Below are 15656 nucleotides of genomic sequence, written 5' to 3'. Positions count from 1 at the left end.
CTCTCTCCCTTTTCTGTCACATCTCTCTACCCACTCATTTTTCCACCCATCACTCTGCAGCCCTGTTAGAAATCTTCACCTGACTTCCAGGTGTACTACCCCCCTTTCTTTGACTTCTCCCAGGGAAAATCCAGGAGCTGCACAAGTGAGACTCAACTCAATTTTACTCTTCTCCCTTCGTCTAAAGTTCCAGCCTTCCCCTCCTCATCTGCAACCACTTCAACTCCCCTGTCCTGCTCCTTCTTCCACCTCTTTGCCCTGCTAAATCTAAGATCCCCTTGAAACTGCCTCACAGACCCTTTACTCCTCTTAACGTTTTTTACAACCCCTACACAACACTTTCCTCCAGCTCCTCAGCACTCTTTCCATCCTTCCCTGTTTGCCTCCCCCTGTCTTTTACACTGCTCGCCTTCCCAGTACTGATCCCAGGGTTAGAGTTGGAGTTGGTGGTGTTGTAAGCGTGGATGTATCCCTGTTGAAACTGGCAGCGTGCCCCGAAGCCCCCCCCGCTTTCCTCATCGCTGGTCGAAGACGTTGTGCTTGTCGTCGAGGCGCACTGCACTAGCATTCCATGGAGAGACTGGCTCCTCCTCGTCCAGATCACACTCAGTCGCTTGGCGTAATTGACAGCACCATAGCGCTTGGCTACCGTCGTGGCAGCATCGGTCGCCAGGGCAACAGAGGAGCCCATATCCAGAGAGTGCCGCCGTTTGCTAACGGCCCCGCAGACAGGGCTTAGAGGGGATAGAGGGCTCTGATAGGCCTGTGAGGAGTTCCATTTGTCCCTGCTTTGGGGACTGATTCTCCAGTCACACAGCTCGGAGTCTCTCAGGGGGGCAGCCAGAGAGAAACTGGCACGATTGGTAAGTTCTCGCTCCAGACGGGGTTTTGGGCGGTCCCTGGACTGTGACTGACGGGGCAGGGTGGATGAAGGGGAGTAGTAAAGGGGAGTTCTATCACTTTCAGGGGTGTATGGTGGCGCCTTGTCCAGCTTCCTTTGCCTCACCACCAATGCCATCTCACCTACTGCCCCTGTCGTCATGGAAACCACACCCCCAGCTGAAAGAAAATGCTCCAGGTTGACTTTAGGTTTGGGCCTGGGCTTTGGAGGGAGTTTTGGAGCAGAGTCTTCCTTCACATTCTCCTTGTCCTTCTCCTTGTCCGTGTCCCCTCCTCTTTTTGACGGCAGGCCGTTGGGCAGGACCACCATCATCATGTCCCCGGAACCATTTGATTGGTAGCACCCGCCACTGTTTCCCCCTTTGTCCTCGCCCCCTCCACCTCCACCCTGACAGCAGGCCCCCCCTCCTGCTTCCGTGTTGCCGCTGTGACATATCATGTGGTCGCCGTGATTGCAAACGCGGTGGCGAACCATGAGCGCCACCGTGAACACGAGCAGGGTGACGACAACCACGCCTCCAACCAATATGGTCAGAGTACCTCCCAGGAAATGGGCTTGCAGAGAGCGGCATGCTGGGTAAACATCCTTGGTGGAGAACGTGGCGCAGCCCAGCACTTTAGTGGCCGCTAATGATGTGATAGTGTCATCGAAAATGGCCAGCACACACAGGTTATAGTCCACACCGGAAACCAAGTTCTTCAAGAGGAAACGGTCACTGGTCGGGGGCAGAATTCTAAAGAGGGATAAAGGAGGAGAAACAAAAGTAGAGGTCAGTTGAATAAACAAGCCTGCTGTGTAGTGAAATGTGAAATATCCACAGTAAGTCAAAGCCCAGGCTGAATATTCGGACCACAGTGGGGCTAAGGAGAAAGGGTTGACTATTGGAAGGGAGGGGTGAAAGGATGGCTGCATATAGTGCAGGAGGGGGAGAGAGGGAAAATGAGGCTATTGATGGAGAGCGCGCCCAGGGAAAATGAAAAGAGAACTCTGTCTGCTCATTTGGAGTGCGGGGTTGTGTGTATGTGCGCGTGCTTAAATCCCTGCGAGGGGCAAACGTAAAGCCATTTTGTGGGACCTCACATTAAGAAAAAAAGAGAGGCCATTTTAGGTTTAACGGTCAGGGCTAGGCTTTACCATGGACCTGGGACACTTTGTGGTTTTGATTAGAGTTTATAGGAAATTAATGTGTCGATGTATTGTAATCACAAGTGAGTGTGTTTTGCTTTATTTTGACTGCAGATGTGGTAATGAGTGAGTGGTTGCGTGGGATCATAAAGAGAGGTTTGAATGCGTCCTCATTTTAAGTGTTTCAAGCAGCCGTTCAAACTAACAAACGGGGGGGAGGTGAACAATAGAGAGACAGGGAGGTGGGGGGGAACGATTAAGAGAGGTGGTGATGAGGGTGGAGGGGCACTGGCTTTTTACATAACCTGTATATGCTCTTCTGTGTGCTCATGTTTGTATTTGGGACATACTAGAATAAAACTCTGTATTTTCACGTCAGTGGGTTTGTGTATGTGACATGCGGGGGTAAAGTGTGTGTGTGGGAGACTGTAGCACTGCTTAAGTGTCTGTCGCTGATGGGTAGGACTTTGCCCTCTGCTGTCCAACCCTCTTGTGTGGGCAAGTTTGTGAATTTTTTAGTTGCTACCATGACTATTTTGCCAGTGATTTCTTTGTTTCTTTCCTCTGCTTTCTTGTTGTTGTTCTGATTCCCTCTCTCTCCTCTTCCTTTATCACTACATCAAAGGGCTTTTTTGTATCCAGTGTCGCTAACCATTCCAGCTCCCTTCAGTCTAGAAATGCCATCTAGTGTGACTCAGCCTCCGGGGGGGGGGGGGGGGGGGGGGGGGGGGGGGGGGGGCACCACCACTGACGGACCCTGCTCTTAGTCTGTACGTGCATTCAGAATGAAGAGGCCGAGCGAGCACGCCACAACTTCACCAGCTTGTGTTCTTCTTCCGTTTTAAATTGGCTGTAATTTGGCTGCTGTTACTAATAGAAGTGAAATCAGTCTGACAATTCGCACAAACATATTTCTAGCAGTGTTAAAGAAATTATGGGATTAGGTGTCCTAAATAATGCTAAAAGAAGCTGCCCACTCACAGCAAATCACGGGGCTTTGGGTTACGCTTCGATTATTGAGCACTGATTTTCACAGGCCTCTCAAGGCTTCAAAGTGAACAAAACATTTCTGAACAAATGCCCAGAATATCAACTATTGCACAGGTATAATTTAGGGTTTAGGATTTTATTTTATTTTTTCTTTGAACAGGGTGTTGCAAACTCGGTTACGCTGCCTTAGCAAATTTCCTGGAGTGATTTGAAAAGCAAGCTCTGGCACAGAAATGCCTTTTTAGCAGAAGCTCACATTAAACACTATGTTTTCATGACCAAACAGCTTCCCTGGATTCATTTCCCAGAATATTAGTCATCTCTTTGTTTTCAAAGAGCAAACACTGACATAAAAAAAACCTGCCTCGTTGGATCACAGCAGACTCAAGAGTACAAAAATGAAACACAAACTGCTGGATACGCTGGTATCTATTCTTATTCTTGAAATAGTTGGATAGGTTTCAGAATCTCCTTTCATTTGCCTGTGTAAAGTCCAGTAGTACTCAGACAGTTGGTGCGCAATTAGATTTCCCGCATGAAATATGCAAGAATCAGCAATTGTAATGCTACCTCTGTTTCTGCATTAAAGGCCTTGGTCATATCATAAGCTTATGAAAGGGCCTGAGAAATATGACAGAGGCGTCAGTTGATCCAGAGCCTGTATGTGTCTGTGTATAATTAATAGAGCCTGTGAGGCGGAGGGACGGTTGCTGGAACAAAGGTTACATTTAAATGGGTTCTGGTTCCTCATGTGCTTTTCTTTCCCCCTATTTACCCATGTCTCCCGGTGTCCCACTTGGATTAATATTAACTGCTACAAACTTTATTGGATTCATTGCCAAAAAAAAAAAAGTATTTGCAAAGTCTCGAACAAGCAATATCTGTGCTGATTCCCTTTCGTCTTCCGGATATATGCTTGCATTATGAATTATACTGCACCAAATGTATAAATGTGGATTAACATAAAGCAACTGAATCCCTTTTGCAGTCCATACTATGTACTGTATGATACACTGGTGCACAGCATCAAACGATTCAGTTGGTTCCACATTGTGTGACTGTGACTCACTCACACACACACACACACACACACACACACACACACACACACACACACACACACACACACACACACACACACAACTTGATGGAAGCCTTGAGTTGTTTTTTTCCCCAATCCTACCATTCAATCCCCTTTCATTCACTCTATCCGCTGTCCTTCACTCTATCGTTCCTTTCAGCTCTTATTCGACCCTCCCTCCCTTAATATATCCTGCTTATTCCTTTTCCATCATCAATCATAAACAGATTTCCTTCTTTTTGCTGATGAGTAGCTCGCCCTTATCTCTCTGCATCCTCTGCCTTTTCATTGCTTTGTAGTCGGCCATCATGTCTCTGCCCATCCCTGAATCTGCAGTGGTGCACCTTTCTGACTTATAGTTTTAGTTGTGTTCGTTCCCTCTGTGCCTCCGCTCCTTTGACTCACTCTGTGTGTTGTCCTTCGCTGTATTTCTGCAGCCAATCAGCTGTGCTCGCTGCAAATCCTACTGCTATTATCACAGGCATCCTAGGTCTCTCCTCTTCTCTGCTCCTCCTTTCTTCATCCCCGTCACCTCTACATTTGCCTTCATCTTATGTTTCTCGTCCTCCCTCTCTTCCTCTCCATATATCACCACTCTTCTCCTCCACCCCTCCACCAGCTCTCCCTCTTTACTATGAAATAGTGAATCAACTCTATACTTGTTTTTGCAAAAGAAATAGGCAAGCAAATGCACTGAAATATACATGGAGGACCTGGAAGCATACACAAATGCATGCATCTTTTATATGCTGATTCGTTTGCACACTGCATTATGCAAACATATATATATATATATATATATTCTTTAAGATAATTTTTTTGGCGGCTTTGGCCTTTATTTGATAGGGACAGTGGATAGACAAGAAAGGTGGGAAAGCATGCAGCAGAGGGCCGCGGGTCGGACTCAACCCCAGGCCGCTGCAAGGGACTCATCCTACATGGGGCGCACGCTCTTACTGGGTGAGCCAGAGGTCGCCCCGCTTTATGCATCTTTAACCATATTTACATCCCGTTTGTCACACGTGCATGCCAATGTGCAGCTCTGTGCTGTGCATTACTTATCTCCATCCTCAGTGCTCTTGAGACTAATGTATGTTCATGAATATCAAGTGCACCATCACAACTTGGACTACGGCTCTGATTTGAGATGGATTGAATGGTTGAAGAGGCAGGGGTGTGGTTGTCATCACCATCCCTGTATTTGCAGACACATGGCGTTGTCTCTGTGATTCTAATTATGGTTAAACCATGCAAAGGCACGCATATACGCACAGATGCAGAGAGAAAGTGAAAAGAGACAAGGGAGTGCTTTGTTCACGCTGGTGACACAGAAACGGGTACTTATTAGCACCCGAGAGACAGAGAGAGAGAGAGAGAGGGGGAGACACAGGGAAAGGAAAAGAGTGACAGCAAGGGGATAAAGGAGTGGTGGAATCCTGTCTCTTTTTCTTTTTTCTTCATCTTTCCCTTTCCCCTCTTGTTTCCCCCCTTGTTTTTCTTGCTGCTTCATTTCTTCTTTATATCTGTGTTACCAAGGCTGGTGGTCTGACACAGACGAGACTGGGCACCGAGAGCAAGAGAGAGAGAGAGAGAGAGAGAGAGAGGAGACAGATAGAAAGAAGAGGAGGAACAACAAAGCAATTATCTCCTCTTCTGGCTGACATATATACTGCGCTCGTTTCTTTTTTTCCCTCATGTCATGTCATGTCATTTGTTCGTTTACCTTTTCTTACATTTTTTGGTCTTGATTCGTTGGACTGTTTACTGTCTCCCTCAATGATGTCTGATCTCTTCTTCTGTTCTCCTTGATCTGTCTTTCTGTCAATCCCCCCCCAACCCCTCATCCACCCAAATACCCACCCTTTGGATTTAGTTTCATCCCTCCGTCTGTCTTTTTGCTTTCCTTAGTCTATCCTTCTCACTCTGCTCTCCCTCATTTGGCCTTATTTACCTTCCCTTCCATTATTCCCGCTCCTTTTTTTAATGACCTCGTTGTTCTCCACAACGTGCCAGTATTTGTCTTTCTCCATCATGTATACCTCGTTTCCCTCGTGTGATTTTAGCCACATAATCAAAGGAAGTATGAATCTCACTGGCTCGCTCTCCTCCTTCCTCTGACCCTACAGAATAATAGAAGTTGACATATGTATTGAGTGCTGACCCTTTCTCTTTCCTTGCCTCCCTCTGCCTCTGATGCGGGTTGACACATGTATTGACACAGTAGTTTGACACTTAATTACATCTTCCCCTGGGGTACTACTCTTAACCCCATTCTGTCCATCCCTTATCCACCCCTCCATCCTTATTCCTGTCTTAGCCCTTGTTTCTCCATCTTGTGCCGCTGCGTGCCTTCCCTGCTGCCCCACAGTTACCTCTCTCCTTACATCCTTATCTATCCCTGCCTCAGCAGATGCACTCATATTGGTTCTTGTATGATTTATTGTATTGGCTACCAGGCGCATACAGGCCTAAAATAGGATGCTTATTATTAGTTTACTCAGCAATATCATATTGTACAATACAGCAAGCCATAACCAACATGACAGACATTCAAAGCATCTCTGCATGTCAGATTTTTCCAGTGGAGGAAACTAGTTGATTTTCCAAATAGTTTGGTGCAGCAAGCAAATATCCTTTTTAAATATATCAACCAGCTCTGTTCTCTGTTTGAAATATTAGTCAAATATGCTATATAATTAGCAGTAGCAAATGAGTGGTATTGTCATACACTTAATTTCCAGGATGTATTTCTTTAATCATTTGATTTCTCATTAACAATGCTCTCATCTGTCTATGTCTCAACATGCTCCTTTCCTATGCTTGTCAAACTGTGCGTCACTTTTGAGACTTTTTCTTTCATTATTCTCATTATTTCTTTAACTCTGCATGATTTCCCTCTCAAACCCTCCTCTCTCTTTCCCTGTGATCATTACTGTTCTCATTAAATTGTGTGTGAAACTTGGCACTTTGAGTACCCACGCAGCAGGAAGGTTGGTCCTGTGGTGACTGAGAGGAAATTTTGAAGATTGTCAAAGCTCTTCAATCCTGCCTACAGACTTAGAAGAGCTCTGAATGTAATGGGAAACGTTTGGCTCCGGCATGTACAAAAGTATAAATACCCCCACTGATGTACCTAATCCCTACCCAAGACATCCACAAGCTATTGAAGACTTCTATTCCAACAGATTGCCAATGTTAAAAAAAAGATCAATGGCACAAGAGAAAGCAACAAAGAGATTGAAAAATGTATGTACACATTGTATAAATACAGAGGATGGACCTAATGACACATCTACTTTGCATTATGACACAGTTCCTATAAGACCTCCAACTACACATATTGATGTAAAGCTTTGGGTGGTATAACCTATGTCTATCTATCCTTCATACATATATATATATATATATATATCTCACCGCCGTACAGAGGTCCTGACAGCTCGTTTCAAGGCTCCTTTTCTGAATACGAGCAGTGTGCATTCCTCTGGGATTAAGCGTTTTCATACTTTTACAGTATTTATATAGCACCTCGGCATGCTTTAGATTAAAGAAACATGGGAATCTCACTCACCCCATGGGTGTTCTCTGGTGGTTTACAGCTGAACTCTGCTCAGCTCACCCATGCACACATGACCATGTAAAGGACACATTGTTGCTCAAACCTGGAAATCTCGCTGTAAAGAAACTAAATTTACTAACAGATGGTTGTAGAGGTCGCTTCCAAATGCTGCCTCATTAACATGATGGGACATTCTTTCTCCTTCAGGTAGGTTATACCCATGCATGGGCAAAGAATACATGCACGTTTGGTAATTGCTTGCATTCAACTTGTAACCTCCGTAAATCCTTGGTTGTTGTATTGCCAGGCTTTTCAGAATATCTGAATCAGATCTTGCACCAGAGGATCAAGGGCATTTTCCTGCGATCAAATCAAAGTATTGCACTGTAACGCCGTGGCAAAGCTCCAGGAAAGGAGGCTCAGCTGACAGTGTCAGGGGAGCTGAGGGTGACAGGGTGAGCGGTGCCCGGCCGATGCCACATGGACGGCATCCCACCTGGCACTGTCACGGATGACATCAGAATTAGACAAGCCATGCTAAAATGGAGGCTGGTGTTGTCCAGCATGCCACTGACCTTTTTAAAGATGACTACATCTGGCAGCCATACAATGTGCTCTACTGTCTCGTGATCTATGCATACAGCATACTGTATACATCTATTTAGCTCACTTTTTGTTTTCTATAGGTCATTCTCACATTCTCTCTGTTTTCCTCTTTTCTGGCTATCTGCCTCCCCTTTCCTCAGTTCAAATCAGCTGGGCTTGTGTGTTTCTTCAACCTGTTAAAGCACACACAGCAGCAGCAGCAACAAAATATCAACAGAAATCTCTATGATAGCGCGAAATCTCACTCATCCATTCTCAGTCTGCCAGACTCCCTTTGGCGGACTCCTCTTTTCTCAGTCTCACTGGCTGGTGTGATATTGCGGTTAGCTCGGCAACATTGATAGCATGATAGCATCTATAGAAGAAATCACTGGCTGCATTGTGGTGCGCTTCCCTTCAAATCCGGCCCCCCCAGTTCCATTTCCCCTGGATCTGTCCTCCGTGACTGAATTCCTCAGACTTCTCGTCTCCTCTTTCAATCCTTTTCTTCTCGTTTCCAATTCAGTTCAGAGTTTGTATCTCAGTTCCACCTTTAAGATAGCCGTGACTTTTGAGACTCGGATCCCTCCCCTCTGTTTTGTTTAGTCTAACTCCAGATCCCTTTCTCCCTGCTTGCTGAATGTCAGCATCTCTCCTGTGACGCTGGTTGCCTTGGCTCAGGCTTTCACACTTATCTCTCCTCTGTTTTGCTTCTGTGTGATACTCTTTGTGTCTCATATTTTCTTGTCTCATGTGGCTGCCGAGCCCTCACCTCTACTCTCTTATTATTTTAAAGTTTGTTTCCTTTTTGTTTGGAGAGCTAAATTCAGCCTGTGCAACTGGGGTGTAAAGTAATATCAAACCGCTGTACAATTGAATGCAATCCAATAATATATCTATACTAATACTTAATCATCATTCTGTTTTTGTTGCACATTTTACTCGTGGCACGCTGTAGGGGAGGCAACCCCTGTTTGTCTCTATGTATTTATAGATGCATCATATGCCATATGCAGTGGTTTGAGACACCTTTCCTCCATGGTAAGTAGCAAGAGAGCTCTCCTAATAGAGTATTTTCCGTAGAGGAGTTAAGGCAGCTGATCAGCGAGGGAGTTAAGATCTCATTCAGTTCGTTCAATTCAATCATGTAATTAGTTCTCCGTTTGTAATTGCCACAAATGTGTCATGGGACCGACAGAATCTGCACTCGTCTGTTTTGATATGGCGTTTCAGTTTGACACCTCTTCCCCTCTTGGCTACAGGGCTTTCACCACACCTCATTTCTTTTTCTTTTATCCCAAATATCTGTGCTCCTTTCTCTTTCGCTACATTGATCCTCCCAACTACCACTCTTGCCCTCTGTCTGCACTCTTTCTTCTCTTTTCCATCCCCAGGTGTATTTCAGTTGTGTACACACTTCTCTCTCTGTTCCAGTGATGGATTTAAATACCTTCCCTCCCTCGCCCTAGCCTTGCTTCATTGCTCCTTCCTCAAGGACCATTTGGCCCCGCCCCTCTCTCTTTTCCCCCTTACTGTCTGTCATACTCCCTCCTTCCACCCATCCTTCTTTCATCTCAGTCTCTCCCAAGGTGATTTGGGTAGAGCCTATCTCCTATCTTTGCCTCCTCCCTCAATCCCTTTTCTCCTCCTCCTCTTCCTAAAAATCTCTGAGGCCTCATTCCCATCTTAAAATTCACCCGTTCTTCCATTTTGACTCTTTTTCCATCCATCATTTAAACTATTAGTTCCTCCTCCACGTCTGTCATTTTTCCATTCACCCTTGGCAGCCATCTTCTTTACTTTGCTTCAATCCTTGTCATTATACCTGCACACAGTTTTTCATATTTCCAATCATCTTTCCATCTGTCCATCTTCCCTGTCTTCTTCCTGTCATACGCTTAGCTTCCCTCACCCCTAATTGACACCACTTACAGCTTAATGCCATCTTATCGGAGGGGAGCCACATTCGGACGCTACATTGCTGCTCAGTAAAAACCAACAAAACATAATGCCATGATGGCAGTCCCTCTCCAACCTTTGTTCCCCTTCTCTTATTCCATCTTTTACGGAAGCAACAAGCCCATCACATAAATGTTTCATCGGCCTATGCTTGTAAACACAGAGGCAGTCAACTTTGACTTAATGCCCACATAATTCATGTGCTTTGCATTCGTAATGTACATGTAAGTACACCAAGCGGCTAAAACCCAAGCCACACTGTTACATTTTGAAAGGAAGGACTTTAAGAATCCATCTATCTCGGGCTTACTTAGCTTAAACTTCTTCTTCCTTGTTCTCTTTTTGGCTGTAACCAAGTGTCTACAGTAATACTCCTTTTCTTTTTGCTTGACCCACAGCTCCTGTATACACAAGATTGGCAGCTTTGCAAACTCGGTTTTACCTCATTTAGTTTCTTTCCTTCTAAAATGTAACCTAAACGTATAAAGCAGGATGTGACAGTCTCCTAAATAATTTCTGATAACAAGAACGACATCTCAGCCCTTAACCTAAAATCTGGTCTTCATAAATGTTTGATTGTTTTTCCTCCTCTGAGAGCATGTTGAGTAAACACGGATGGTGAAGTGTGAAGGGATCTCATTTTAAATTCAAAATGACATGGCTTACTGAAGGTAAAACTGTTGCTTCAAATTGAAAATGACATAGCCCATCAAGATCCTGTGTTATGTTACCAGACGTGTCCATTAGTACTGGCACATTCTACTTTTACTCACTAAATGTTGCTGTAGACATACCTTGCATTCAGAGTCAGCCACTATTTACTTGCCTCTAGATGTTGTCATGTTCTAGGGCACTCTGTCACAAATTTTAGAAAGCTACCCGCCCTCAAAATCACCTTTATTCCCCAATGTTCATGCACTTGTCCTCCTCTGTGCACTGACTGACTATCCACCTGTTGGGCATTAGTGTCATACAGTGAGGGAGATAAATTATTAACTTCCTTCGCTCCTCTATCCCTTCATCTGTCTCCCCACTCATCCTTCCCTTGAGCTATCCACCTGTCCGTGTACAAGGTGAACAGTTGCAGTACTGAAGTGTCCCGCTGTAATGGATAAATATTTAAGGAGTTGTACATGAAAACAGGAATGCCACCTTTTTTGAGGCAGGAAATAAAATACCTGTGTTTGCATATAAAGGAGAAGGTAAAAGATACCTATTGGTAAGCATCCGAGCTACTGGAACTGTTGCATAGTGAGTAATGTGTATTTCACAGCTAAAGTTGAACTTACCTGTAGATGAGGGTCTCGTCGGCGGTGCAGTTGTACTGTATCTGATACATCCAGACTACGTAAGCAGCAGACAAACGCCCCATATCCCATCGGACCTGAGCTGAGGTTGAAGTAACCCCTTGTACTCCGACCATCCTTTCTTCGTCCTCCACGTCGTCCTCCATGCTCCCCCCGTCGGCCCTTTCCCCTTCTGAGGCCCTGTTACTGTCGCCCTCCTCGTCCTCACCCCCTCTCCCGTCCTCCGCCTCCCCTCCACGTCCTGCGCCGTTGTTAATCCCTCCGTTTTTCCCTGTGCTGATATCCGAGGAGCCCGGATCGGTCCGTAAAATCCCACTGGTCACGTTCCTGTTGTTTTTGGTGTTCACGTTGTTATTCCCTGTGTTTGCCCCTGTGTTTGCCCCTGCTCCGCCCCGGTGAGGCAGGGGGATTATTTTCAGGTCCACGGTGGCAGTTGCTTCGCCCGCTGCGTTTATTGCGATACATGTATATTCCCCGTCGTCCCGGACAACTGTTACCAACATATCCAAGGTCCCATTGCTGAAGGAGCTGGTCCGGGAGGAATTTGCAATGATGCGGTCGTCTGGTGAAACCCAGTGGACTACTGGCTCTGGGTCGCCGATGGAACGGCATTTTAGCGTGGCTCGCTGGCCCTCCAGCACCCACAGCTTGTGAGTGTGACGGGTGATGAGAGGTGGTTCACAGGTGAACTCCTCCTCCGGAATCGACCAGAAATATCTGAGAGGGATGAGGCCAGAAAGAGAGAGAGGAAGAGGAATTACATTTTTAGTACAGGAATATGTCTTCTTTTATCCCTGGGGGGGTTGGCAGATTAATGTAGTACATTAACCTAAAGATCTATCTGCAGAAAACTAGAGTAAGCAAAGCGTAGTTCATGGCGACAGCGATGACCGATGACAACAACAGATGCTCCATCCTTTGTTTTCCCTCCATACTGTTGACTACAGGGTTAGACTGGAAGATTCTAGCAGAGAGATGCAGGGAGGAGGACATGTGTGAGGTAACAGAATAAGGACTTGCAGTAATAACACATCATTGTGTAGTCCTTAAGGCCTACCTGTCCTGTGAGTTATTGCTCCAGTTCTATTCTCGCACACATGACAACCCAATTAAGATATCATTAAATGCGAGGCCTTTAATTAGATGAGGGCTAAAACGGGACCGAGGCAAGGCTTGTAGGACAGATTGGCCTTGAGACCAGGCTGGGAAACACTGATGTAAGATCTGCAGTTAGGCTCCACACACATCTGTAGCTCTTATTGTGCTTCCCCTGACATTGAGGAATGCTTCAGTGAGTAGAAGGATTAAGATTAAGATAAGCTGATGATGATCTTTACCTTCCAGCCAGGTGTGGAGGTGTGGCACATGTCTCCATGTCGTCCCCACGGATAAGCCGACGTAACCAAAGCAGTTCACAGTTGCAGTGCAGAGGATTCCCACCGAAATTTAAGCTTATGACAGCGTTGTAGGGGGTGGGGCTTATTGCACCTGTCTGGGACCTGAAGATGAGAGAGGAAGGGGACATCACTTTACATAGTCAATGTTGGACTAACTATAAAGGTACCTCACGCTTTCCAATTGTTAATGTAAGAATGTTAATCAGTGAGCGTGAGCAGGTATCATTGTCCCCTCGCTTTGTAAAACAGCAGCACCGTCCTTCCTTGTGTCTCTCCAGGTTGGGTTTTATTGCTATGGAACTGTTGAGCATTTAAAGGATGACGTTGAGGAACCAAGCTCATTTTGTCACAAAGTGAGGTCTCGGCATCGGCAGGTTAACACCTGCTGCTCAAAATGAGAAAAAGAAGTCATTTTGAAAATGGTGCACAGCAGGTGATTCAAACCTACCCAGCAGCAAAACATACAAGTAGTGCAGCTATAAGCATCTTGCATCTGGCCTGTGCAACTTAAAATTAGAATAAATTTGCAGATAACAAGGATGAAAACAGGACTTTGTTCAGCTTACTTCCTAAGCACGTTCCTGGAGGGTGGTAATACACTACCACTGCAATAGTTTAATAGCTTTAATGTCTGTATCATTATCTTAGCAAAGGAGCAGTGTTGGCGAATGGACAGTCTGGTTGAAGCAGTGGGAGAGAAACATCTGCATACAGAGGTGTTTAGATATGTACAGTACATGGAGGAGAAAAGGAAGTAGAAAGAGTGGCAGTGGAAGTCTACATTCAGAGATTTAAAGTGCTGGTGGGGACATTTAAATGACGGTGTCTCTGTCTCTGGACTCTCCAGGGGACCATGGGCGTGGCCTGGAAGTCAGATGAGGAAGTGATCTGAACTCAGGAATAAGAGAAGTAGGAAGCCGCTGTCAGGACTCAGCTTTACATGTGAATGCATAACGCTGTGTGCAGGAAAGGTGATAGAAGTAGAATTGAAAAAAGCAGATTACAGCTCTGGGTAACACTTTCTAATAACCATCATTAAATGGTAAATTGATGTTACTTAAACTCAAGTTATTTTACTGTTCACAAATTATGAATTGATTATTGGTAAGTTTACTTATTAGTCACACCATAATTTGTTTTATCAAATTTTATATTTGTTAATGATTACCAAATGGTTTGTAAACATTTAAGAAACTGTTTGGGAACCGTTCAACATTTGGATGATATAAATTTGAAAGTGATGATTATAATTCCTTGTTAATAATAGTAAACACTTTACTGTAAAGCAACTACAAACATATATATATATAAACAGAATAGCCATAATCAGTGCTCAAATAATGATCTCTTTTATAGCTTGGGCCAAATTAATTCAGGTTACTTGAAGCTTTATAAACCACTTATTAATCATAAACTAATTATTATAAGCATTAGTTGCTTATAACTAAATAATAGCATCTGAATAGTGTTTGCCAATCGTTAATTGTTTTAAAAACCTCTATAAATTATTTCATTTTAAAAACAAATGATTTTATATTACACTGAACTAATGACAAAATAACATACATTATAACGTTACTAATAATTAGTATAGTATGATTAAATAAATTCAGTTTCACAGTAAAAGAAAAAACAACCTTTTAATTGACCATTTATTAATAATAAAAACGTGCTCCCCACCTGAGTGTGGTTCATCACACAGCGCTGGGCTGGGCTTTGAACATTCAACATATCCACTCGGCAATTAGTAACGAAGAGCGCACAACCCCGAGCAGTTTGCTTTAAATCTCATCTGTGCTGAGCGCACGCTGCCCGAGGTGGTGTCACAGCTGGATCTGCTTATTTCGGAGTTAGCCTGAGCTTATTTGCCACCTCTACAATGAGTGTGATTTTCTCTTCTTTACCTCGGTCATTACTTTCCATGAATCCATTTCCAAAGTTGAAAATGTATGACTTGCCAGTAAGTGGGCACTAGAGACCTTTAGGGCCTCGTTAATTCACCTCGCAGCAATGTGCCCCTGGGGCTGTCTTTGACACACACGGCGTGGAACAAGCCACTGGCTTATTTTCATAAAACGAAACTCTAAAGGGAAATACAATGAGGACACAGGGTATGGTTTCCTCACATGTTCCAGTCCGTGGACTGGTAAGAGTGACCGGATTTTTACGGATGATTAGACGGCAAAATATATAGTGAAGGGAAATTTGACAGAATGGCTGTACACCAGCATTGTCACCCTGTGTTACTAGCACTTCTGTGGCAAAGCACTTCTATAAAAAAAAACCTGGTGGCTCTGAAGTGTCGTGTGCCACCGACTATTTCCACTAAACCACATCTCAGAGAAACATAGAAGAAGCTTAAGAGCTACAGTACCTTGCAAACAGGGCATCAGGAGGTAGGGTCCGGAGCCTGTTGGACGTCATATCCAGCCTTGCAAGCTTGTACAGCTCTCCAAAGACACCTTCCGCTATGTGGTCTATCAGGTTGTGATCCAGGTTGAGAGTGTGCAGACTGGCCATGTTCTGAATGGACTCCCATGGCACCCTGTAGCAACAACATAAAGAAATATTTAGAGTAATAATGTGACTTTGTTCCATGATTGGCGATGTATTCTTGTTTAAGAGTAGATCAATTAGCAAATATTGCTTCAAAGTAGTGGTAGCTGTGAAGACAGGTCTGCCACTGATGGTTGGGGTCCCTTGTGGGTCACATTGACTCTATTAGATAATCAACCTGATTAAAAAAAAAAAA

The 15656-nt window shown here is 44.6% G+C and overlaps 2 protein-coding genes across 2 annotated transcripts in view; one reads left to right on the top strand and one right to left on the bottom strand.

Annotated features, from left to right (window-relative positions):
• Positions 1-15656, top strand: part of pcxb (pyruvate carboxylase b) — a 280578-nt gene that overhangs the window by 151579 nt on the left and 113343 nt on the right. The window lies entirely within an intron of this gene.
• LOC116686552 (leucine-rich repeat and fibronectin type-III domain-containing protein 4) overlaps positions 1-15656 on the bottom strand; it is a 37940-nt gene that overhangs the window by 1172 nt on the left and 21112 nt on the right. Inside the window, exons 5-8 of the mRNA XM_032511563.1 lie at positions 15279-15449; positions 12845-13006; positions 11490-12224; positions 1-1634 (exon numbers count right to left, since the gene is read on the bottom strand). The exon at positions 1-1634 is cut by the window's left edge and continues 1172 nt beyond it. Coding sequence (XP_032367454.1) covers positions 329-1634; positions 11490-12224; positions 12845-13006; positions 15279-15449 — 2374 coding nt within the window. The 3' untranslated portion in view covers positions 1-328. The remainder of the gene's footprint in view (positions 1635-11489; positions 12225-12844; positions 13007-15278; positions 15450-15656) is intronic.

The sequence above is a fragment of the Etheostoma spectabile genome, unplaced genomic scaffold (assembly GCF_008692095.1).
Source record: "Etheostoma spectabile isolate EspeVRDwgs_2016 unplaced genomic scaffold, UIUC_Espe_1.0 scaffold394, whole genome shotgun sequence".
In the NCBI taxonomy this organism is placed as follows: Eukaryota; Metazoa; Chordata; class Actinopteri; order Perciformes; family Percidae; genus Etheostoma; species Etheostoma spectabile.
Note: the sequence above shows the minus strand (reverse complement) of the source record. Positions and strands in the feature narration are given on the sequence as shown.